Here is a 26,673-nt window from a genome sequence, read left to right on the forward strand (position 1 = left end):
AATATTTAAAATTGTCACTGTCTTGTCATCATATTCTATTTGACTCAGTGCGTTGTATGACAAAGATAGCGAATGTTCGATTTGGAAAATATCACCACGGACATAGTATCCATCTTTTTCAAATCCTGAAAAAACTAATAAATATTTTTAAAAAATTTGAACGCATATTGAAAGACTAAATTATTATCGAGGGCGGAAAGTCCCTTCGAATAAATAAAAAAATCTTTTGAATGAGAAATTTGTAATTTAAAATCACACTACATTTTCTCTTAGTTTTTCACCCCTGTAACTTATTAAAACAAACATTACAGAAGTTTTCTGGGACTTTCGGCCCTCAGTAAGAACGTAGTCTTTCATTCTGCGTTTAATTTTTTCAAAAACAGTTATTAGTTTTCTTAGGATTTGAAAAAAATGAATGCCATTTAAATAGCATTGGAGCCCAGATTACGTACCCATCCCCTTCAATTCAAACTACCAAAAAGGCAGGTGTGGGTGGCAACTTTAACATTGAATTTAAAGGAAAAACAATATTTTTATTTATTAAATAAATATTTTTTCCCGTTTTCTGACAGCTGTAACATGTATTTTTTATTAAATAAATTACATACATTCTTCTTTTTGTGTTAATTTTATTTTAATTTAAAATTTTTTTTGACACCCTGTAGAGGAAACAGATCTTTCTTTGCAATGCAACATCTAATGAAGTCAAAGCTTCTTTCACGAGGTGCAAAAATCTAGATATTGGCTCCGAGCGTTAACAAAGTGTCAAAGCAAAATCGACCGACCTGCTCATGGTGGCGGTTTTTTGAAATTTTATAAGGACGTTTTGTGTACGTTTAAATGAGATAATTAAAAAAAAATGCCGTGTCACGCTAGTGATATTATGTATTAATATAAACAGAAAATAAAACGCACTTAATCTGATATAAATTCTTCACTTTCCAATATTCATTATCAGTTTGATTTTGTATACATAACCTCACTATCGCAGTTTATGTCAATAAATCTTTATTAACGAAAAAGAAAATATTTTTTTGCACTATAAATTATAGTATAAATTAATAACTAATGAATTCTAACAATTGTATTCGGTTTTTATCACTACAAAATAAAATATTCAAGTTTAACAAAATAATCCCATAAGACTCAATGTTAAAACGTCTTGACAAAATCTGACAGCGTGTCACGTGACTGTAAGTAGAGGGGAGACGCACGGAGCCAATATAAGACCATAATACGACCAGCAGTCGCGTATGGAAGCGAAACATGGACGCCAACAAAAAGAGAAGCAAATAAATTGCTGGTATGGGAACGTAAAATCCTTCCAATGATATGGATGCTTCAGAAGTCAAACGGTGTAAATCAAGTTCTCCCCAAAAATTACTTATGTTATGTAACACCAAAGAATACGCCAAGGACAAATAGCTTGTCCTTGTTTGTTTATGAATATACATAATATGTAATACTTATTGGGAACGTGCAAGTTCGGAAGAGCGACACCTGGTTTCATAGCTCAGCAACACTATTAGCACTTTTAATTATATTAGCCAATTATATTAGTCCTGGCATAGCCACCTTTACTTTACAAGCCATGAAGAGAAAAAGGCAACGCCGCAATTGATGACATTGATGACGTCGGTAATCTGACTTTCGGACTATCGCTTTCAAAAATGCGATTTTAAAGTACAAATTCTGGTAAAATTTATAGTATTTTTTGAGTCGAACAAGAAAATATTATTAATTAGAAGTTTGTACAAAATAATATTAAAAGTAATTCCTTGTAAGTAACGTTTATTATACAAAAAAAAAAACCATTAACAAAAATATAAATTGTCATTTTTTTCGAATCCTAAGAAAACTAATAAGTATTTTTCAAAAATTTAAACGCAGAATGAAAGATTACTTTAGGACCGAGGGCCGAAAGTCCCTGAAACTTCTATGTTTATTTTAATAAGTTACAGGGGTGAAAAACTAAGAAAATTTAGTGTGATTTTTAGTTTCAAATATGTCATTAAAAAAACTTTTTATTCATTCTAAGGGACTTTCGTCCCTCGGTAATAAAGTAATCTTTCATTCTGCGTTTAAATTTTTCAAAAATACTTATTAGTTTTCTCAGGGTTCGAAAAAAATGATTACATTTAAAATACAGGCGTCAAAATTTTGTATTTTGTTCCTTTCCACTTAAAGTTTGTCGCACTTATTTAGAAACACCCTGAATTGATAAAGAACAAATCTAGTTGTTAAACATAAGCGAATTAATCAAAAAACAGAATGTTAAGAAAACCGGAGTCTATAGTTGGGTTTTAATTTCAGTATTTTATAAATGCCCGGTACAGGTACACAGAGTTGGGTCGGATACTGAAAAAAAGTATCCGGATACCGGATACGGATACTCAAAATGTATCCGGATACTTTTTAAAAAAGTACGAATACTTTCATTTAAAAATGTATTCGGATACAAGTATCCAGATATTTTTTTCGGATACTTCCTAGGATACTTTGAAGGATACTTTTTTTAAGAAAGACAAATTATTAGTATTAGAACTATGTGTTGTGCATGTATTTTTAATGGAATATATAATAATAAAAATACATTAAATGATGGAGAAAGAAATCAGAAAGTACCCAAAAAATTGTTTATTGCTTATGAATAATAAAACTAGAACATAAACTTATAAGGAAACATTAAATTAAAATAAAAACGTACTAATACAGAAAGTATTCCAATTGCTGACGAAGTCAGAAGTGAAGTGCCTTTGAATTTGCCTTTGTAAGTACCAATACCTCAAAGTGTTCATCGCTTAAAGCTTTTATTTTAGGCGTATCAATCATAGTTGCAAAAGAGAAAAGTCTTTCAACTGGTGCTGACGAAGGTAAGCCTGTGTTGTACTTTATTGACACCCTTTTTAAGATTGGGTATTCATTTAAAGGCTGATTCACACAATAGCTCAGGTCACGCTCCGCTCACGGTCAGCTCAAGCCACGATCAAAATATTCTCTCGGAGAAACCCTGCGATCAAAAAAAAAGGAACGGAACTTGACCGTCGTGTTTAGTGCGGATAGCATGATTAAGATGCGTGTAAGAATAGTTGACCGAACCTTGAGCTGAGCGTGAGCGGACCGTGACCTGAGCTATAATGTGAATCAGCTTTAAGATGTTCAAACTGGTTCTTTTGTCCTCCAAATACTTAGCAACTCCAACTGTACTTTTGAAGTTTTATTGTTGATGCTGGAACCCTGTTCATTCTGTGTATAATTAATAGTACAGCTGTTGTCCACTTGCTGGTCTCGAAAATTGCTAAAATAAAAAAATTCATCCAAATTTTGATCTCCACTTTCATCTGATTCATTGCAAATTTCCAATTCCATTTTTGTTTTGGCGACAGTTATAATGCATTTTTTTTATATTATCCTCTATAGTTTTTTTTGGGATTTTTTACGACATTGTACCACTTAAGCTTAAATTTAGGAAGAAGAACTGCAGCTATAATTGGATCTTCCCATTCCAAATTTAAAATGTTTGCAAAACGAGTATTTAAGCTTTTAATGCACATTTTTGCTAGATGTTCTCCTCCATATTTTAATTTCGTTTGGGCAAGAAGTTTCTCATATTTATTAATTAATGAAATTAAACTGGGTCTAATTATACAGGGTACAAAAAGGGGTTCTTGAAAAGAGAGATATAGAAAATATAAAAAATAAATGTAAGTAATTAATTAAACAACGTATTTATGAAGATTTATTACTGATTAGGTAAAAACAAAGCTCCATTAGCTATATAATAATATATTATAACGGTGACGAGTACGAAACATGGGATTTAACATATTAGACATATCTGGATTGAAGGAATGGCAGTGTTGTGCCTACGTTAGGTGCATTATCGGCGGGCAATAAATATTTAAAAGTATCCGAATATCAAAAATATATACTTTAAAATTTGATCGCGGATACGGATAACGGATACAAAATTTAAAAAGTATCCGGATACAGCTTTCGGATACATAAAAATTATCCGGATATTGTATCCGGATACAGAAGTATCCGGATACTACCCAGCTCTGCCGGTACACCATAAAAATTTAACTGGTTAGCAACAATATTATCACAGCGGTATTATAAAAGAATTAGGCTATAACATATTAAAAAATCACTTAAATCTGCCAACAGGTTTAGGAAATATAAGACATTAAAAATGACAAAATTTTTAAGTTTACGGATTTCTATATGCACGCAAGTTTATATAAAAATATATTATATTGAACTAAAATCATCTTAATAACATACCTTTTAATGTTCTTTACAATTTGGAGGACGAAATATTTTCAGTTTCTCTGTAAATACAGTGAAAATTATTTAAAAACAAATGAGAACTGTCAGAATTAATCGGTCTACCAATAGATGTTGCCAAATTTCAACTTCATGGCTTGTTAAGTAAAGGTGGCTATGGTCCTGGTTACTGGATAATTGTCAAGGTCATAGCCCAATAAAGAATAAGAAGAAAAAGGAAGATTAAGGTTATGTTATTAAAAGGTAAACATTTTACTACAAGCAAAATACCATTAATTAAATTCACTTTAATAATTGCATCTTCTTCTTGCAGTACCGTCCCCTATCGGAGGTTGGTTACCATCACAGCAATCTTAACTTTGTTGGCTGCAGCTCTGAACAACTGTATTGAACTACATATAATAATTGCATATCATATCAATATTGTGGAGCAGCATATATAATTTTTACAATTTATAACACATCATTTGCGAAATCCCATTTTCTTCAATGACAGTAGGTATAAAATATATGTCAATTTGACAATCTCAATGTTAAGAAAGTTGCAAGATTTGGCCACTATACGCGCACGATCGTTTCTAGTATCCCCTCCAAGTACTTGCATACAGCGAATATTATATTATGATCAATAAAGACGATTTATTGAATGGTGCATGCATATTAAGTTATTAAGTTTAATTATCCGCAGTCTCTGTTGGGTACAGGCTCACAACAAATATACAATATCATTATAGATTTCTTGTCAGTTACACTCACGATCCTATAAAATTTGTACGCGGGAGTGTAATTTTTTATGATTTATGTTTAGATTTGCATATCATAAATGTTATATCACTTTATCAGAAATCCATCATTGTTTTATTGTATTATTATTGTATTGTGTTATTTATTGTATTAGTATATTGATTCTGTTTAATTTTGTATAGGGATAGGATTGTATATTCTTTGTTGCAGCTGGCTGAATGACTAATGTCTATGCCATTAAATAAAAAAAAGACGATTTATTTATTTTTAATGGCTCTTCATATTTCCGCGACTATTTTCACAAAATATTATTATCTCATTTTAGACATTTATTGACTTACACCGATTGGCTTCTGAGGCAAAAATATATTATGGCCCTTGCAGAGACCGCGTGGCAAACGAATGTAGGCGCAGATACAACAACGAGTTAGTCTTTGTCCAGAAAGGTCAGATACATAAAGGCCCATAGACTCAGATGGGCAGGGAATGTGATACGCAGTATCGACAGTCGCCTTATAAACAAAGTGTTCTGGGAAAGGCCAGATGGAAGAAGGTGTGTAGGACGGCCTAGAAAAAGGTGGAAAGATGCGGTCAAAGAAGATCTAGAGAAAATGGAAGTGAGACAATAGGAATTAGTGGTACAGGACCGACAAACGTGGAAGGCAATTCTCATAAACCGGCAAAGACTCATGGAGAGTTGTAGCGCCATTGATGATGATGATGATGATGATGATATAAAAATAATTATATTAATGTTTATATTACTGTATAGAGAGTTGAACCACCTTTCAAATGAGCTAGCAGACGACAGCATTTTTCATTTAAAAAAATCATCGATTACGTCATCACGCCCAGATTGATGGCGTCATTAGTACCTATGATATGTATGCCAAAAAATCATAATTTAAATAATAAAAATCAACCTATTTCGGGATTTATTTCCAAAATCGCCCATTGACGAAAAAATTAATTTATTCCAACTTTTACGTGCTCACTGTATACGAATGATAACGTAATTATACTTAAATGAGTGAAAAATAATTTCGACCACGAATCAACTACTTGCGAATCAACTACACGAATCAACTACAATCAATTACTGGATTCGTGGTCGAAATTATTTTTCACTCATTTCATTATTCCCCGTTAGAGGACAGTCTAACCATACTCCAATATTTTAATATGTGCACTTCTTTTTCGTTTCGTTATGGTCCAATTCAGTCTACTTGCAAAGCCTCTTTGACAAGGAATAGATTCCGAAACATCAGGTTTGAGAAGCAATCATCAGCAAGAGACTCGAATTGAATCAAAACGAAACGATTATTTCCTTTTTTGTAATTATACTTCTTTTGTAACACCAATCTGAAGTTGAACTCCAGATATAACAAAAATATGAATAGGGAGCACTGGAGTTGAACTGCCAATGTAACAAAATATAGAAATTTGTGCTCACAATACAAAATGTGTTACTTGCAGCTTGGCTAGCAGGGTATGCCGGAAAAGAACCACCTGACACTCAAGGAAAGATTCTAGACCAGGGCGCATCTGTAAAAATATTAGTACATTTGAACGTTGAGAGGTGACTCAAATTTTTTTGCAGAAATAGCTTGAAAATAAATCAAATAATAATGTTTGAGTTATCCTCCCTCTCAAAAGGGTCCGGAACATTGTTTAAATAATCAAAATGTCAAAAATTTAAGGAAAAATTCGATTTTTTTCTTGATTTTTTTATTATACCTTTAAAAGTATTCATTTCCGAGAAAAGTTGTACTGAGATAAAAGTTGCTTAATTAAATTTCCTACAATATAGAATTGGTTAAAAATTTAAGAAATAGTCACCCTTGTTGAAAAATAGCAAAAACTGTGAAAAAAACATACAAAAACAAGTATTCGCATTTTACGTTTTTCAACCATTTATGCTACACTTAGGACCTTCATATTTCACCCTGAAAAATTTTATGATACAGTAAAACAATATTGTAAATTTCATTACGATCGGTTCGATAGATTTTGCAAAATAAATTTTGCAATCCAGCTTTCGTAAAAAACAAGAATGTGTGTGTACTTTGTACGCACGTAAGAAGTTATACTTCTACTACATATTATGTGATTTTTTAGACAATACCAAAAATTTAAAAAAATAAAAGAATAAAACGCACACAAACACATTGAAAAATGCCACAAAGAAAAAATGATTTCTGAACGATAATAATTGTTGGCAAAAATTTTAAATACGCATTTTCTGAAAAAAAATTATATAACAAATATACTTACAATCATAACATGTATAAAAAAATAAAAAAATAAAACTTGCATCGGGAATTGAACCCTTGAATGCTTGCCGCTTAGACTCTTAATCGAAGCGTAGACTCACTCGTCCAATCCGACATTACTTATCATGTGGAAAAATACGGTAACTGAACGTTTTACTGTTTGACACTTGTTTTGAAAATTGAATTATGTAGGTTAAATTTTGTGGAAGAAAATATAAAAATATAACAAAACAGTAAGAAAACAATATATTAGATGAAGATTGGTAGAACTTTTGTTGGTAATCAAATTAAGTATGTAAATCAAAGCATTACATAGGTACCTACTAGATAAATAAATCTACGCCAAAAAATCATAATTTAAAAATAAAAATCGAACCTAATTTGGGATTTCTCTCTAAAATCCGCATTCTTGAGAAAATAAATGTATGTATTTCAACCTAATCCAAATGTATAATTACAATATGATTATAATAAAAACTACTTACCAAATTAGAATGAGTTTTCCTTGTCCAAAATAGTCCAAAAGTCCAAAAATATAGGTATATGAATACTATTTAAAAAGTCAGTATAACTATTAACTAACTTTTGTTTGTTGTTTCTTTTCACACAAATTTTAAAACGCAACAACCATAAATAATCTAACTACAGCTGTGCCACAGTCGCCATAATGAATAATTTTTGACATGTCATTTGAACATCCAATCAGAACAAAGTTATAATGCGCATGCGCCCGGTCGCTAGGTTTTCCCATATAAAAATGTACCCTCTATCGCCGGTAAAGAAGTATAACTTCAAAAATCATTTTTTCAAAATGTTACAGGACTGAAAATAAAGCAGATAGCAAGTTGAAATTTTTTTGCATATAGAAGTGTACTGGACCTGTCATTTGCAATTTCGAAAAATTAAAATCGCTTAACACCGCGGCGTCAGGAATTTTTTTAAATAAACATTAATTATTGGTGCTACGCGCAGGACAGCGGATATGTTGCTCTGATTGGGCATTCCAATGACCTTTGATAATGATTGATAAATTTTAATTTTTATGACATTTCGATATAAATAAATAAATTTGTTTATTGCAAAATAAAAACACATACTCTATCCTTTGAAATAACACCTTTATTAGCAAAAACTTTCTTTGTTCATATATTTTAATTTAAATAATAAAAGTTTATTATTTTTAAACATATGCAATTGTTTAAACAATATTTCACAAACAATAATAAAATTATTTTGATTTTTGTGGAATTAAAAAAATTAAAATACAACAAAATATAGAGTAAGAAAATAATATATTAGATAAAGATTGGAACAAATTTTGGTGGAAATCAACCTGTGTGAATCGAACACCGCTGTCCTGCGCTTAGCACCAAAAATTATTGTTTATTTCAAAAATTTTCTGACGCCGTGGTAATTAATCGATTTTAATTTTGATAATTGCAAATGAAAGGTACAGTACACTTCTATAAGCAAAAAAAAATTCAACTTGCTATCTGCTTTATTTTCAGTCCTGTAACATTAAAAAAAATGAACTTTTTTTGCGAAAGCTGTATTGCAAAATTTATTTTGCAAAATCTATTAAACCGATCTTAATGAAATTTACAGTATTGTTTTACTGTATCATAGAGTTTTTCTGGGTGAAATATGAAGGTCCTAAGTGCAGCATAAATGGTTGAAAAACGTAAAATGCCAATAATTGTTTTTGTATGGTTTTTTCGCAATTATTGCTATTTTGCAACTAGGGTGACTATTTTTTAAATTTTTAACCAATTTTATATTGTAGTAAATTGAATTACGCAACTTTTATGTCAGTAGAACTTTTCTCGGAAATGAATACTGTTAAAGTTATAATCAAAAAACGAAGAAAAAAATCGAATTTTTCCTTCAATTCTTGACATTTTGATTATTTAAACAATGTTCCGGACCTTTTTGAGAGGGAGGATAACTCAAATATTATTATTTGATTTATTTTCAAGCAATTTCTGCAAAAAAATTTGAGTCACCTCTCAACGTCACAACAAAATAAGAAGAAATAAGAGTAATGAGAGCGGCAACTTACTAAAGGATGTTTTTTGTACCAGGTAAGTATCAACATTTACTGCTCAAGCTACCTTATACTGCTGCAAAAGTTGTCTGAAAGTAATTTCTAAAACTATAATGTAAACATGAGGTACTAATCTTCTTCTTGTGGTCCTTTCTCCTCTAGTAGAGATTAGCGACTACACTGGAAAATCTGTCTCTGTCCAATGCGGATCTAAACAAAGATGTTGCATCAAGGCCGGTCTAGTCTCTGATATTTCTAAGCCGTGAAATCTGTCGCCTACCGGGTAGTGATGTTGATTATAGTTACTTTCCAGTATTCGTTACAAATCGTTACTTTTGTATAAAGTAATCATGTACAGTATTTGTTACTTTGATTACTACGATTACTGTTGTTACTTTTGTATTTGAGTACCGGTAATCATATCGAGAATCGTATTTCTCAGTAGGTAGGTATTTTGTATAGGTATTCCGATATAACAACTACAATAGTCATAGTTGTTACTCGCTTTGATACGATTGGTACGAAATAACGAAGTAATCAGAATAATCAAAGTAGATATGATAGTCGTTACTCGCTCTGATACGATTGGTACGAAGTAACAAAGGAATCAGAGTAGGTAATCAAAGTAATCAAAGTAGATACAATAGTCATTACTCGCTCTAATACGGTTGGTACGAAGTAATGAAGTAATCAGGGTATTGTTGTTGTTTGTTTGGGTTTATATGACTGCGGACACTAAGTAATCAGAGTAATCAAAGTAGATACAATAGTAGTTACTCGCTCTGATACGATTGGTAAAAAGTAACGAAGTAATCAGAGTAATCAAAGTAACGATTTGCCTCTCTGCATAGCAATCGTTACTTTCAGTATTCGTAAGTACCGAGTACTTTGTAACGAATAGTTACTTTTTCAACATCACTACTACCGGGACCCCGTTTTCCTTTAATCTTACCCTGGATGATCAGTTGCGGGAGGCGGTACTTTTCGTTTCTCACTATGCCGTGTCCCAGGTAGCTAACTTTTCTGACTTTAATGATTTTTAGCAGTTGTCTATCTGTACCTATTCTCCATAAAACAATTTCGTTGGTGGTGTGGATTGTCCAAGATATTATCAAGATTCTTCTATAAAGCCAGACTTCAAAGGCTTCTAATTTGTTCATCAGTGCTATGTTGAGTGTCCAGGCCTCAGTTCCATACAAAAGTATTGGCCATACACAGCAATGCAGAAAGCGACATCTAAGGCATATTAATAAGGCAGAAAACGACATATTAATGCTACTGTTACAAAATGAGCTTATTCTCGCTGTTACTTTGTTTACAATCAAGTTTATTGTTGAACCAGCAACCAAGTTATTTGTATTGGTTTACGTATTCAAGCAGTTGGTGGTTCACACATGGAAGGGGTATATTTTTGTTCCTTGATATTTTCATAACTTTGGTTTTTGCAGTATTGATCTTCATCCCCATTTTTTCACTAACTTCAGTAACCCTATTTAACAGTATCTGTAGACTATGGTCCGAATCAGTCATTAAATCCGTGTCATTTGCATAGAAGATGTTACTTACTCTTTGACCGATTATCCTGATTCCTTCTGAAGAGTGCGATAAAACGTTCACAAATATTACCTCAGAGTAGACGTTAAACAGTGTCGGTGATAGCACACAACCCTTTTTGACACCTACTTGTATTTCAATTGGCCTTGACGTGATACCATTGGTCTTTATGATTGCTGTCCGATTCCAATAAATAGCCTCTATAATTTTACAATCTATTTTGTGGACTCCGATGTCGTTCAAGGTACTAATAAAACATATTATTATATTATGTACAACACAATTAAATATCTAATAGAGTACATATATACAGATACAATAATAATTAAATCTCTACAATTGATATACATAAAAACTAGGTATTAATATAATAATTAAACCACTAAATATGAACCTTCTCACCTATTATGTACAGCTTAACATTAAATTTGAATAAATAAAAAAAAAATTAACATCACTAACCCCAAAGAAAATTAACCTACTTGTCTACAGGGTTATATAACACGATTTCGGCTTTCGATTACAATAATAATTATACAACAAATGGGAAATCCATTCCGAAGGAACAGACCTCAGGAAAGGATTAATGTAACAAATGAAATGGGAAATTCATTCTGAAGGAATAGATCTCAGGAAAACATTAATTATTTATCAAGTTAAATGGGAATCTGTCCTGAAGAAATAGATCCCAAAAATATCTAAACAGAATTTTTACAATTCTCGGGTTAAGTAGCGTGTACATATCGAACTTACAGGAGAGATAATGGGGTAAAATAGGGGTCCCTATAAGTGTTAATAAAAATAGTTATATTAAAAAGTTACGATTATTTATTGTTAAAATAAAAGTTCATACGACTTATTCAAATTATTCCACTAGTTTCCTCGAAGGTAAGATTTTCTCGAATAGATAACTCCGAGCAGTCTCATTTAATATAAAAATCGAAGAAAAAGTAAATATGTATGATTTACTTTATGATGCTTTAATTATAAGAATTATACAGGGTGTCTGCGTAACTTGGAACCATATGGGAAACTTTTTTAATATCAATTTTACGAAAAAAAGTCATTGTTCATAAAGTGCTCTGCATAGTCTAAAACCTAAGATGCAATCATCAGATATCAAATTTTGTCAACATTATACGAGGTATGTCAAAAAATATGAATTTCGCTCAAGAGCAAACTACCTTTATATTTCAAAATATCGAAAAATTTTATTATGAAAAGTTATTTGTAATTAAAAACCATATTCAAATATGCAATAACAGCCTTCTACTTGAAAAAAAAAATTTCTGAAATTTTCTTAAATTACCGATTTCGAACATCATTTTTATTTATTAGACATGTAATAACTCTTTTATTCATAATTTTACAAAAAAAGTTATTCTTCATAAAAATCTGTGCATTGTCTAAGCCTCAAGATGCAACCATCATTTATCCAAGTTTGTTAATTTTATACAAGGTGTGTCAAATAATATGAAGTTAGAAAAAATTTAGAAATTCTTTCTAAATTCTGGGGTTTTTGGGGTCGCTCATCACGAATCCGGGATCCGCTGATCTCTATGACGTTAGGTAAAGGTCATTTCAAGGTCAAATCAAGATAAATCGACAATCGCTCTGAAAAAGTATATTAGGAGATTTTTGGGGTAGTTGATCACGAATCCGGGGATGTGCTACCTTCTCTCACGTCTAGCTCAAGGTCATTTCAAGGTCAAATCAAGATATATCGACACAATCGCTCTGAAAAAGTATATTGGGGGGATTTTGGTGTCGCTGATCACAAAACTGGTGTCCGTTGAGCTCTACCACGTCAGGTAAACTACATTTCAAGGTCAAATAAGTTTTGTGATCAGCGACCACAAAAAACCCCTAATGTAAATTTTCAGAGCGATTGTCGATTTATCTTGATTTGCCCTTGAATTGAACTTTACCTGAGGTGACAGAGATCAACGAATCACGGATTCGTGATCAGCGACCCCAAAAACCGCCTAATATATTTTTCAGAGAGATTGTGTCGATTGATCTTGAAAGAACCTTGAAATGACCTTGAGCTAGACTTAAGAGAGGCCAGCGGACCCCGGATTCGTCATCAGCGACCCCAAAAACCCCCTAATATACTTTTTCAGAGCGACTGTCGATTTATCTTGATTTGACTTTGAAATAACCTTTACCTAACGTGATACAGATCAACGGACCCCTGATTCGTGATCAGCGACCCCAAAAATCCCCTTGTCATATGGTTTCGTCAAATAGTCCACAATTTATATTTTTTTGTAAACCCGTGTTATCTAATTGATAAACAATTAAATTGTTTATAACAATTGCTTGGCCACTCGGATCGAAATCCACACTCGAAATTCGCAATCAGCACCCAAATACATATGAAATACTTGGGTTTGCCCATCAGAATCAAAAATTCCACGTGACCTAGCTAGTGCCTAGACCTAGAGTATTGGGAATCCTTATCGTAATAAACGGTGTATAAACTTGAAGTAACGAACCGTTATTGTTATTACACTTTGGTACTTCTTTTTAGTTCGAAGATTCGAACAATTCGCTTTTAGCAATTTATTAAAAATTATAGTAATTTAGTACAACTACCTTTCTGAAAATTAAAAAAAATATACTCTTTAGTTTTGTGTTTACACATCTTACCTGGTTATTAATTTCCATCACTTCGTTTCTTGTTACCATTATATTATTTAACAACACAGATGTTTGAATTATTAACGCTAGTATAGGTATAAATGGAAGAATTAACATTTGAAGTAGATGAAGCTTACGTCCTCTGCCGTCGGCTGGATTAATACTTTTGGCACAACAGTAGCCTCTGGGAGCCTGGGATACATCTTCAGAACTCAAAGATCTCAGGGAGTTGTCGTCTGCTTCTGAGATGTTGTTAGGTATCGATTTCGGATTTGGTATTGCCATATCTGAAACTAGAAATAAATACAGATAATATCTTCATTATTTATTTTACCACTGTTAAATTGTCTTATGGAGGTTATGAGACAAGAAGCGAATTATCCTCCATTACCCACATGCATAACCGCCTTATCGAATTACTGGAAAAGAAAAACTTAGACATAAGTGACATCAGGATCATTAGCATTATCTATTATAATCAGATCGCCGTGGTAAAAGAGAATAACGTCTTTTCAAATGGCCCAGAAAGCCACTGCGCATCCGCTAGGAAAAATATTCTGATTTGGATGTTTCTCACAATCTTACTCAAAAAGGAGCCCTTTTAACAAATTTGAATGTTGCCAGGTCCAAAAGTGGGTCAAAAATTTTTTAAACGTCTTTTTTTCGTTTCTTTCCTAAAATTTTTTTTTTGCATCGAACAAAGTTTTTTAGGTTTTCTGGATCATTCTAAACAGAAAAGGTCTTTAGTGACTTTTCTCTAAAGTTAATAGTTTTTGGCCATTGATTCTCTAAAATTGATCGGCCATTTTTAACCCTCAAAAACTAGTTAAAAGCTGATAGAGCTATAAGGAGATATTATTTAAACATCGATTGATGAAACCCCGAAGAGTTTTTTGCCATACAATATCGAAAACCACTTTGTTTTTTAATTGCTAATCAAGCGGCCGCTACACTATTTTCAACCGTTGCACACTGGCGAAGCGTCCATGTAACCACTGTTACCATTGGTAACAGTTAAAAATCTTGCAAATAAATATTTTATGACGATGAATAATTCCATTTACCTATATTTTTACCAATAGAAATGTATTATTATATTATGTGTTGATAGTACCTAATTCAGTAAATAGCCAACTACTCGTAGACGCACGAAAATATTGGCGAGCTTATGTGACTCAGTTGCACTTTATTATACCTACTCTGTTACCAGTTTCATTTGTGGTTACAATGTTTACATCTTCGTTGTTGCTCGGGACCGGCTAGTGTCTGAAAAATTTTGAAGAAGCGACGGCGTGAGCGCGCTGTGTATATCAGTAGCCCTGTTACCAGATTTAAATTTGGTTACAGTACCTATAAAAAGTATGCGTGCAGTTATCCATGGATGAGTGTCGCTGCGTAATCGATCAATTACTTGGAAAGTAATTCTCCTTGTACAATTTTGAAGAAAAAAATGAGATGATTGAAAATGAAAGACCTATTTTAAACAATTTAAAAAAGGAATCATAAAAAGTACCTAGTTCGATAATTTAAATTTAGTTGGTACAGTGAAAATCCTTGGTTATGTGGTTGCAAGAAAAATAGACTGTATTGTTGGCCATATCTTCTGGTTTCTACAGAAAAATGGGTGGACCAGGTTCACAATTTAAATAGTGTTAGTTTTAAAAAGGAGACATGAAATTTCTCCGTTACCTACATGTAAGATGTATACCCAATTGGATTCAGTTTGGCAAACAAGAATCGAAAGTTCTCTTAACCAAGCTTTTAAAGCAAATATTGCTAAACATAATGAGTTTGTTAAAAAAATAGATAGGTATATCCGTAGCACACTTATAATAGATACCGTGGCCAAACAAGAATTAGCGTTTCGTGATCATTTTGAGGGCGCCGACTCTGACAATCGCAATTACAGGGAATTGTTAACATTAATTGCCAAAAAAGATCAAAAATTTTGCCAACATCTAGAAACATCAACTGGTTTTTCCAACAAAGAGTTCCAAGTGATATACAAAATGATATTATTGAAGCTATATACAGGGTGAGGCAGATAAAGGGCCTATTAGAAATATCTCCAAAACTAAAGGTAAGAGAATCATGAAAATTGGAATACAGGGGTTTTGAGGTATGAATTATTTAATGAAAATATTTTGGTCTCTTTGCTACTTCCGGTTATACCGGAAGTTGATTGTAACTTCGTTTTTTTAAATCGCACACCCTGTATATTTTTACATTTTTGGATTCTGCTCGATGTATTCTTTCTTAAAATAAGGTTTTGGAATATTATACACGGTAGTTTAAAAGATAATTACGGTTTTTTATAAATTTTGTAGCAAACTTCACACCTTGTAGAGTTGTACTGATTTGATATCAAAAACTCTATTTATGTTCAAGTGACTTTTAGTATAGTCCATTATCATTAAAAATTAATAATATTGCAAATGTTTAATTTTAGTATACAGGGTTGGTCAAAACTCGGAATGAGTATTTTCTGAGTCTTCTTAAATGGAACACCCTGTATTTTTGTATTGTAGTGAAATGCTATTTTATAGTACTATTATATTTCTTAAGCATTCCCTATACTTCTTAATTTTTGTTGCAATTAATGTTTGGCTTAGAGAACTGCGAATAACTTACAAATTAAAGCAGTTATGTCCTAACTGCTTTAATTTGTAAGTTATTCGCAATTCTTTAAGCTAAACATTAATTGCAACAAAAATTACGTGAAATTTTATTAGGTTTGCCATGAAAATATTCAATCATAAATAATTTTTCGAAAATAAACACATATTAATCTTGACTGACCCTTAATTTATTAATACTGGTTGATATATCAAAATACCTACGTAGTTAAGATTATTGGTGTGTTTAATATTAATAAAAACATACAATATTTTATCTAGTTGGCTATGACTTTGACACTAAATATGCTTAAACATTTGCTTTGCTTAAACATTCTACTATTTTTGAAGTTCCAGTTGCTTTGCTACCATTACTAATATGAATTTTTTATCATTACTAATATGACAAACACAAGTTCATTTTCCAATTAGTATAGAATACCTAATAAGTTGTCATAAAATGGAAATATTTAAATTACTCATTAACTACTTGAGAGAAACAAATATAGTCATTTAAGTGAAATAGGTATAAATATAACAAAACTAATAAATTGAGGTAAAAATAAAATAAAAATCTGTGGCTAACGGACCCGCATCCAAGCCATTTTTTCTCTCTCACACACACAATATGAATTTTTCTAACGAGGAACTGATTCAGATTTTTTTTTTGTTCTAGGCGAGTATAAGCAATAAGAATTTATCATAAGCAATTCCATGATAGATGACAACCAAAAAGAGAAACTTTTCAAAATTTACTATAGCGGATTCAACGAACTGGACATTTAGATTACGAGAAATCTGATTGAACAAAAACTATTGTAAATGATTAAAATTAATTAAATGTTAGTGTCACTGAGAATCTGCATATTAGTGTGAACGTCCTCGTAATCTAGGTGTCCAGTACGTCGAAACTATTCTAGTAAACTTTGAAAAGTTTCTCTTCTTGGTTGTCTATCAGGGAGTTGCAGATGATAAATTCTTATTGCTAGTAGTATATTTTTGTTATACTCTCCTAGAACAAAAACTTTACTAATCAGTTTCCCATTACAAAAATGTATATTAGTAATGGTAACAAAGCAACTGGAACTATAAAAATAATATAATGTCTAATGTTTAATCAGGTTTAGTGTCAAAGCCATAGCCAACTAGGTAGAATATGGTTTGTTTTTACTAATATTTTATGCACCAACAATCTTAACAACGTAGTCATTTTGGTATCTCATTCAATATTAATAAATTAAGGATCATTCTAGATTAACATGTATTTATTTTCAAAAAATTATTTTTGATTGAATATATTCAAGGCCAACCTAATAAAATTTCACGTAATTTTTGTTGCTATTAATGTTTGGCTTAAAGAATCACGAATAACTCAAAAACTAAAGCAGTTAGGTATAGGGAAAGCTTAAGAAATAAAAAATACTATAAAATACCATTTCATTACAATACTAAAATACAGGGTGTTCCATTAAAGAAAACTCAGAAAATACTCATTCCGTGTTTCGACCAACCCTGTATACTAACATTAAACATTTCGCTATATTAATAATTTTTAATAATAATAGACTATATTAAAAATCACATGAACATAAATGGAGTTTTTGATATCAAGTCAGTACAATTCTACAGGGTGTGAAGTTTGCTACAAAATTTATAAAAAACCGTAATTACCTTTTAAACTACCCTGTATAATATTTCAAAACCTCATAGTTTAAGAAAGAAGACATCGAGCAGAATAAAAAATGGAAAAATATACAGGGTGTCCTATTAAAAAAAACGAAGTTACAATTAACTTCCGGTATAACCGGAAGTAGCAAAGAGACCAAAATATTTTCATTAAATAGTTCATACTTCAAAACCCCTGTATTCCAATTTTCATGATTCTCTTACCTTGAGTTCTCGAGATTTTTCTAATAGGCCCTTTATCTGCCTCACCCTATATGCATTTAGCCATATCTTCATTTTTTTTAAATAAGATTTTTTGCGTCTGGTTTTGGTAACACTTTAGAAAAAGTCACACGTCGCTACTGCCGTTGCATGTATACAACATTGTATATAATATGCGTAAAGTGCGAAAAAATATTCTGATTATTTTTTTCACCTGTCAAATTCTGACGTTTTTGCTTTTTCAGCCAATCACCACGCGTCGTTCTAGCCAGTCATTGAGTGTAATACTGATAAAACAGCCTCTTCTTTGATAAAACAGTCTCTTCCCTGATAAAACTTAAGGTACCCTAAATTTCACATAATACGTACATACCTGTGTTTACTAACTTAATTTATGAACAGCCCTGGTACATAGATATTTTAAAAACACTAACCACGATATACTCAGATTTTCTACAAATTTTTATTTTCAAAAGAAATATTTCTAAACTTTTCATAAACGTCAAACAGAACCGATGTAAACCGTACACAGCATACAGAACTAATTCTTCAATTTTGTTGCCGATTTCAACAAACCAGTGTTATCACATAAAAGGATTCGAATATTTACAACGTAATATTTTGGAACAATAGTTACTTTTAAAATACACATTATATTAGTAGAATTAGTAAAATAGTTCTAAAATTACATTCTCCTATTTTATTATTACAAAAACACGGGTAAATAATAATTAAATAAAATGCATTCACCTGGGGGTTAGGCAAAACCAATTACACCACTGCACTGTGGTGAACTCACCCAGCGTAGCTTTTGTTGAAATTGGTTTATTTTTAAATCATAAAATAATTTATCTATAACCTACTTAAGACATTGATCCTAGTTGTCTTAAAAATATTTCACAGATGCCCGTATTTACTAATAATACATATTGGTTCACAAAATAATTTTTTCAAATACCACTCGTCCTCTAAATTTTGCTTGATAAATTTTTTCGTTTTCATACTTAAACTTCTTTATTTAGGGTAAAATCACTCAAACAAACCGAAATGGATAAAATCACTCGTCCTTCGGACTCGTGATTTTATCATTCGGTTTGTTTTCGTAATTTTACCAAATAAAGAAGTTTTCGTGAAAACAAAAAAATTTATCGATAAAATTTAAAGGACTCGTGGTATTACCTTTGATTAAATTTTTTTCACCATCTTGCTTAAAAAGGTTCCCTACTAACAAATTTGCATGTTTCCAGGGTCAAAAATGTTTTTAAAATTGTTTTTAAACTTAAAATGTTTTCCGATTACATATATGTACATACAAACAACGCAACAGTTGAAAATAGTGTCGCGCCCGCTTGATTAGCAATTAAAAAACAAAGGGGTTTTCGATATTGTATGGCAAAAAACTCTTCGGGGTTTCATCAATCGATGTTTATAGAATATAAACGTACCTTGATAATATTGAAATTTTTGGGTTTTCACATAGTTTTTGAGGGTTAAAAATGGCCGATTTTTCAATTTTTAAATTTTTAATCGCTAATGCAATCTCGAAAACATTACATATTATAAGTACCTACATCCAACGGATCAAAATATTGTCGCGTCCGCTTAATTAGCACTTAAAAAACAAAGGGGTTTTCGATATTGTATTGCAAAAAACTCTTCGGGATTTCATCAATAGATGTTTAAAGAATATTTACCTACCTTGGCAACATTGAAATTTTCAATTTTTCACATAGTTTTTGAGAAAGAAAAATGGCCGATTTCGCAAATTTTTCATTTTTAATCGCTTATATGTCAAAACTATCAACTTTATAGTCCAGAAAGCTACTGCGCATCCGCTAGGAAACATATTCCGATTCGGATTTCTGGCACAATCTTACTCAAAAAGGACCCCTTTTAACAAACTTGCATGTTGCCAGGACCAAAAGTGGGTCAAAAATTTTTTAAAAGTTTTTTTTTTGTTTTTTTCCTAAAATTATTTTTATTGCATGGAGCAAAGTTTGTTTTAAGTTTTTTGGATCATTCCAAACAGAACAGGTCTGTAGTGACGTTTCTCTAAAGTTGATAGTTTTTGACATATAAGCGATTAAAAATTGAAAAATTGCGAAAACAGCCATTTTTAACCTTCAAAAACTATGTGAAAAACTTAAAATTTGAATGTTGCCAAGGTGAGTAGATATTCTTTAAACATCGATTGATGAAATCCCGAACAGTTTTTTGCAATACAATATTCAAAAATACTTTGTTTTTTAATTGTTAATGAAGTGTGCGCGACACTATTTTCCACCGTTGCATGTGTATCAGTGGCGTACGGTAACTTTTTCGAAAGGGGAAGCGATTCAATAAGGATATAAAAATATTTTCTTAAGGGTCGAGTCACTTCCCACCTGATAACACTCTGATGCGCTATAGGCTATAGGTCTCTCTATCAGCAAATAAGTGCTTATGTGAGACGTCCTGGGTACAAGGACTCACACAGTAAATCCTACCCCGATCAATGCGTGAGGCACTCTATTCCCGCTATTTCTAGTGACTAGTGACCTATCATTGATCTGTATTAGAATAGAATAGAATAGAAATATGCTTTATTGTCACTGAAAATTTTTACAATTTTATGAACTAAGCTTACATACAGTCAAAAGAAAAACATAATATAAATAACAAATAACAACTACAATTTACTAAAATTAGATAAATCGTCAATAATGTACAGTATAAGATATAAAAGCCAAGACAAAAACAATTTATTGCAAAATATATATAAATTGCAAATTGAACATACAACAAATAAAATAAAATAGGTACAACATAAGGAACTGACAAGTTTATGCTACTGCGCATGGAACCCAATTTTCTTAGTTATTCATTAAGAAATTCTTCTATTGAATAATATGGTCTTTTGGATAGATAGGCTTTTGTCATTTTTCGGAACTTAGGGAAAGATGTTGCAGATTTAAGTTGTAACGGAAGATGATTGTACAGTTTCTTTGCGGAATATAATATATATTTCTTTACTAACTCAGTGGATGGAATCGGTAAATAAATATCAAAGATTGAATTTCTGGTGGAGTAAAGATGATTGGGCCTTGATGGAAAGACATGAAGGTGTTTACGAATTAAACAAACTGTTTCTAGAATATATAAAGATGGAAGTGTTAAAATTTCGTGATCTCTGAAGTAACTTCTCCAATGTGTAGATCTTCTGAGGCCAAACAAATATCTTATTGCTCTTTTTTTGCAATCTAAAAATGACATCAAATTGAGCAGCTGTACTAGAACCCCAAAAAGGAAGACCATATCGAAGATGAGACTCGAACAACGAAAAATATGTTATTTTAGAAGATGCTAAATTGAGTTCCCTTGAGACAGTTCGTATTGCATAGCAAGCTGAGGCGAGTTTCTTACTTAACGAATCGATATGAAGTGACCATTTGAGGTTGCTGTCTAAAAAATACCAAGAAATTTTACAGAATCAACGGTACTGATCTGGCTGTTATGAAGTGGCAAAGGTTGAAGAACTCTTTTATAGGATAATGCTACTGTTTTATTTACGTTAAAACAGAGTAAATTAGAGTCAGACCAGGTCTTTATCGTCAGTAGATCCGAAGTTATAGTTTCATGAAGAGATGCAATAGTTGAGTTGCTCCAAGTGATATTGGTATCATCAGCAAAAAGAAAAATTTTCCCATTGATTTTTAAATTAGTGATGTCATTTATAAAGATAAGGAACAGTATAGGACCCAATACTGAATCTTGTGGTACTCCACATACGATGTTTTTGAGGCTAGAGTCAGTATCATTTGCTCTAACTAGTTGTTTCCGATTATTCAAGTAGGATTGGAACCAATTCAAAGAAATACCTCGAATTCCATAGAAATTTAGTTTTGTAATCAAGATGTCGTGGTTTACACAATCAAAAGCTTTGGCATAGTCGCAGAAAACAGTGGCAGTATAAAGATTATTGTTTAGTGCTTGGTAAACCTCATGTAGTACAGAAAACATGGCATCAGTGGTACATTTATTTGTTAAAAAGCCGAACTGATTTTGTGATAAAATGTTGTTATCAACGATAAAGGACATAAGTCGAGTTTTAATGAGTCTCTCAATAATTTTGGGGAGTACCGGTAGTAAGGCAATAGGTCTATAGTTGCAGGCATCAGATTTTTCGCCACCCTTATGAAGAGGAATAATAATGGCTGTCTTTAGGCACTCTGGAAATTTACCTTTCTCGAAGGAATCATTAATTAGTGAGATGAGGATTTCCAACACATTTTCTGTGAGATTAGAGAAAATTTTTATAGATAGTCCATCAGTACTACAGGATGATTTGCTTTTGATACAATTGATTGTTTGGATAAGTTCAGAGTTATCGACTGGTCGTAAAAAGAATGAATTCGAGACCTGTCTTGAATTAGGAAGATAGGAAATGGGATCTTGTTGCGGCAAAATTGTTGATGTTATATTTTTACTCACATTAACGAAGTAGTCGTTTAGACTTTCAGGATTTGGAAGGAAAAATGATTGAGCTGTGTGAGTTTTATTTCGAAGATCGTTTATTATAGACCAAGTCTCTTTTGCAACACTTTTAGAGCTTCCCAGACGATTTTGATAATAGGCTTTTTTAGCTGACCTGACAAGTTTTAGATATGTTGTCCTGTACTTCATGATATATTCAGTGACAGCAACATTGGTAGTAAATTTCTTGATGTATAGTAGTGAACGCATATTCTTAGCTGATATGCGAATACCTTTCGTAACCCAAGGTTTCCGATGTTTTGGCCTAATAGGAATTAAAGGAAATGCCTTATTGAAGATGTGGAGAAGCTTATCTAGAAAAACACTGAAATTATAGTCCACGTCTATAGAAGGAAATGGCCACTCAGAAGTTAAGCATAAATTTTGGAATTTACGAAAATTCTGGGCGGAAAAAATCCTACCTAAACGTCGGGTTTTTGAGGAGGGTTTGCTGAAGATGTTAAACTTCATATACACTGCTTCTTGATCAGATAGTCCCGCATTAATAACTGTAGAGCAGACATCAAGGGGTGAGAAATCTGAGACAATATAATCGATTATGGTAGATGTAGTTTTTGTAATCCTTGTAGGAGAATCAACGTGCATTGAGAGACCATACGATTCAAATATGTTTGCCAGCCAGGGACACTTGGGTAGCACTAGCAGCAGCATAATTAATGTTAAAATCACCGCATAGAATTTTTCTGCTTTTATGAGGCAGGTCATCTAACAAATTTAGCAGGTTCTGAAAAAATAGTTCCACGGTAGAATCAGGTGATCTAAGATTTTTATTATAAACTAAGGAAAACTCAAAGAAGGATTCACTTAACAAAAAGTCATATTTTGTTACCAGAGAAAAATCATTATTTCTAGAGAGAATCAGGGTGCCTCCATGAGCCGAACTTGGACGATCATACCTGGCAATTGTGGTATATTTTTCTACAAAAAAAGGCTCGTTAACTTCAAGGCAGTGCTCTGTAACCGCAACTATCGGAGGAAATCCTAATTCCTCCAGAAACAAAAATAATTCATCAGTTTTATTATTGTTTTATTATTGTTATTATTGCTTGCTCAGGCCTTGAGTTCTCACTCCGGGCTTGGTTTCCTAAAGAAGAGTTTTACAAAAAATATTAAATTCCGATTCATTTTTCACAACACACAACTTTCAAGAATATGACACTTATTATACTCGAGGTCTATTCTCCTATCAACTTCTGATAATTGTTGAATGCAGTCTTTTTCAATGGACAATAGGGTCAATAGGGCTAACTTGGAAAGTCTGTCTTCACTTATTGAATTTCTTGTAAAACTTCTAATGCATTTTAATACTGAAAAACTTCGTTCAACTGATTCACTGGTGACTGGAATAGAGTATCTACTAATTCACACAACTTGACCACTTCGCACATCGACTTGTTTAAACCAGTAGTTATATACCCAGATTTCTGGGTATCTCTTTATCACTAATGTCAGTTGTTTCATAAACGACACTTAACTGAGAATGCAAATGGGATATCAAAAAATTTTCATTATTTAATCGTAGTGAAATAAATTCCTCTGTGGGAAATTTTGATGAACTATAATTAGAGATATTAAGATTATATTTATATAATTCTACAAATTTTAATTCGTTAAAATTTGGAAAGCAAGAATTCATTTGTTGTAGAATATTATCAGAAGGTTGTCTGTTGTCGACATTATCAATCTTCATTATTTTTCTTTCATGTTCAAACCCCATATTTTCAGTTTAATCCCAAATATTTTCAAACTGCTCTCGTTTTTTAATTGTCGTATTAATAAAGTCATCAATTTTTCTTTGCAAACTGAACTGCTCTCGTTTTTTAATTGTCGTATTAATAAAGTCATCAATTTGTCTTATACAAAATGCAATGGCATTTGACTTCATCTGTAAAATGTCAAATAAAAGATAAGTAAAAGGAAAAATCTTTGCAAAAAATTTAAATCGAAATATTCTTTAAGCGAATGTATGTACCTAAGCACCCCTTAGCAGCAGTAACAGTCAGAGCATCCCACTTTTCGGAAGGCGCTCGAACGATCGCTTCCAGGGTACCAAAATTCGCGCGTCTAGTGGGTGGGGTCATTGAGCTCTGACCAAAACGGGACAACGTATGACAAGCGGCGATCGGCGATTTTGAGATGCGCTTCTGTCAGGAGTGGACCGATGAGTTGAATAATTGTGTGCATATTGAGTTCGTTCGTATGCGATTAATTTTTAATATTTTTCTATGCCTATTGCATTGATTGCCTAGGTAATATTAGGGATTAGGATATTTCCCTAATCCAATTACTTGGATTAGGGAAAAATGGTTGATAATTAAACATTAATTAATAATATATTTTCTTATATCGAAGTATAAGGAAGCGGTGCTTCCCCCGTTTCCATGAACCGCATGTCTCTGATGTGTATACAGTATGGTGCAAATGAAAGGAATAAATTCGTTATTTCGTAAACTGGCGACTTTAAAAGGAAAAACTCGAAACATGTCAATTTTTATTTTTAAGTTATGATATTGTGGCATATATCTCTTCAATTCAAAGGTTCTTCAATTCTCTATTCAGTAATGTAAACATTTGCATAATTATTTATACAGGGTATCCAAAAAATATTTTTATTAAATTAAATTATTTGACAAAAAAAGAAGTAGAAGGACACCCTCTATAAATAATTACTTGAATGTTTATAGTACTGAATAGAGAATTGAAGAACCTTTCAAATGAGCTAGCACACGATACCTATTCTCATTTTAAAAAATTATCGATTACGTCATCACGCCCAAATGGATGACGTCACTAGTATACCATATATGCCACAATATCATAACTTACAAATAAAAATCGACCTGTTTCGGAATTTTTCCTTAAAGTCGCCGGTTTACGAAATAACGAATTTATTCCATTCATTTGCACCATACTGTCATGTCGGTGGAAAATAGTGTCGCGCACGCTTAATTAGCAATTAAAAAACAAAGGAGTTTTGAATATTGTATTGCAAAAAACTCTTCGGGATTTCATCAATCGATGTTTAAAGAATATCTACCTACCTTGGCAACATTCAAATTTTCAGTTTTTCACATAGTTTTTGAGGGTTAAAATGGCTGATTGGCAACATTGAATTTTTCAATTTTTAATCGGTGATATGTCAAAAACTATGAAATTTAGGGAAATGCCACTGAAGACATTTTTTGTTTGGAATGATCCAAAAAACATAAAAAAACTTTGTTAGATGCAAAAAAATAATTCTAGGAAAAAAAACAAAAAAAAAAAACGTTTAAAAAATTTTTGACTCACTATTGGACCTGGCAACATGCAAATTTGTTAAAAGGGGTCCTTTTTGAGTGAGATTGTGCAAAAAATCCAAATCAGAATATATTTCCTAGCGGATGCGCAGTGGCTTTCTGGACTAAAATGAAATACAAATTGAGAGGGGCGTCAGGCAGCGCTGTGCCCTGTCTCCTACCTTGTTCAATTTGTATTCAGAGGAAATAATCCAGGAAGCACTAGAAGCACTAAATACGGGAATAAAAGTAAATGGTCCACCAATCATGTACGTTTTGCCGACGGTACTATTTTATAGGAGTAATGTATTGAAAATTTACAACAAATTGCACAGAGTGGCAGAAGTCAGCGAAGAAAACGGACTGTCCCTAAATACAAAAAATACACAATTTATGGCAATAACAAAAGCCCAACAGTGACAAGAAAGCATAACAATACATAAAAAATAAATTTAAAAAATGGAAAAATATAAATATATGAGTACAATAATTAATGAAAATAATGAATCATCATCATCATCAGTAGCTCGACAACCGTTTTTGGGTCCTGGTTTGTTCTAGGATTTTCCGCCATTCTGTTCTGTTCCTTGCTTTGTTCTTCCAGTGGGTAATCTCAAGTGTTTTCAGATCTTGTTCCACTTGTTCCATGTATCTAAGTTTTGGTCTTTCCTTTGACCTTCTCCCTACTGGTGTTTGCTTCATTATATGTTTTGGTGTTTCGTTCTCCCAAATTCGTTGAACATGGCCCATCCAGTGCAGACGTCCGATCTTTGTATGCTGCGTATAGTTCAAAATTATATCTTCTGCGCCATACG

General features: G+C 32.1%; 1 protein-coding gene across 1 annotated transcript in view; it reads right to left on the reverse strand.

The window, feature by feature from the left end:
- The window catches only part of LOC126882692 (soluble guanylate cyclase gcy-33), a 231,111-nt gene that overhangs the window by 141,386 nt on the left and 63,052 nt on the right, over positions 1–26,673 (reverse strand). The window contains exon 2 of the mRNA XM_050647671.1: positions 13,558–13,841. Within this exon, the coding sequence (XP_050503628.1) occupies positions 13,558–13,841 (284 nt within the window). The remainder of the gene's footprint in view (positions 1–13,557; positions 13,842–26,673) is intronic.

This window comes from Diabrotica virgifera, chromosome 1, assembly GCF_917563875.1.
Source record: "Diabrotica virgifera virgifera chromosome 1, PGI_DIABVI_V3a".
Taxonomy (NCBI): Eukaryota; Metazoa; Arthropoda; class Insecta; order Coleoptera; family Chrysomelidae; genus Diabrotica; species Diabrotica virgifera.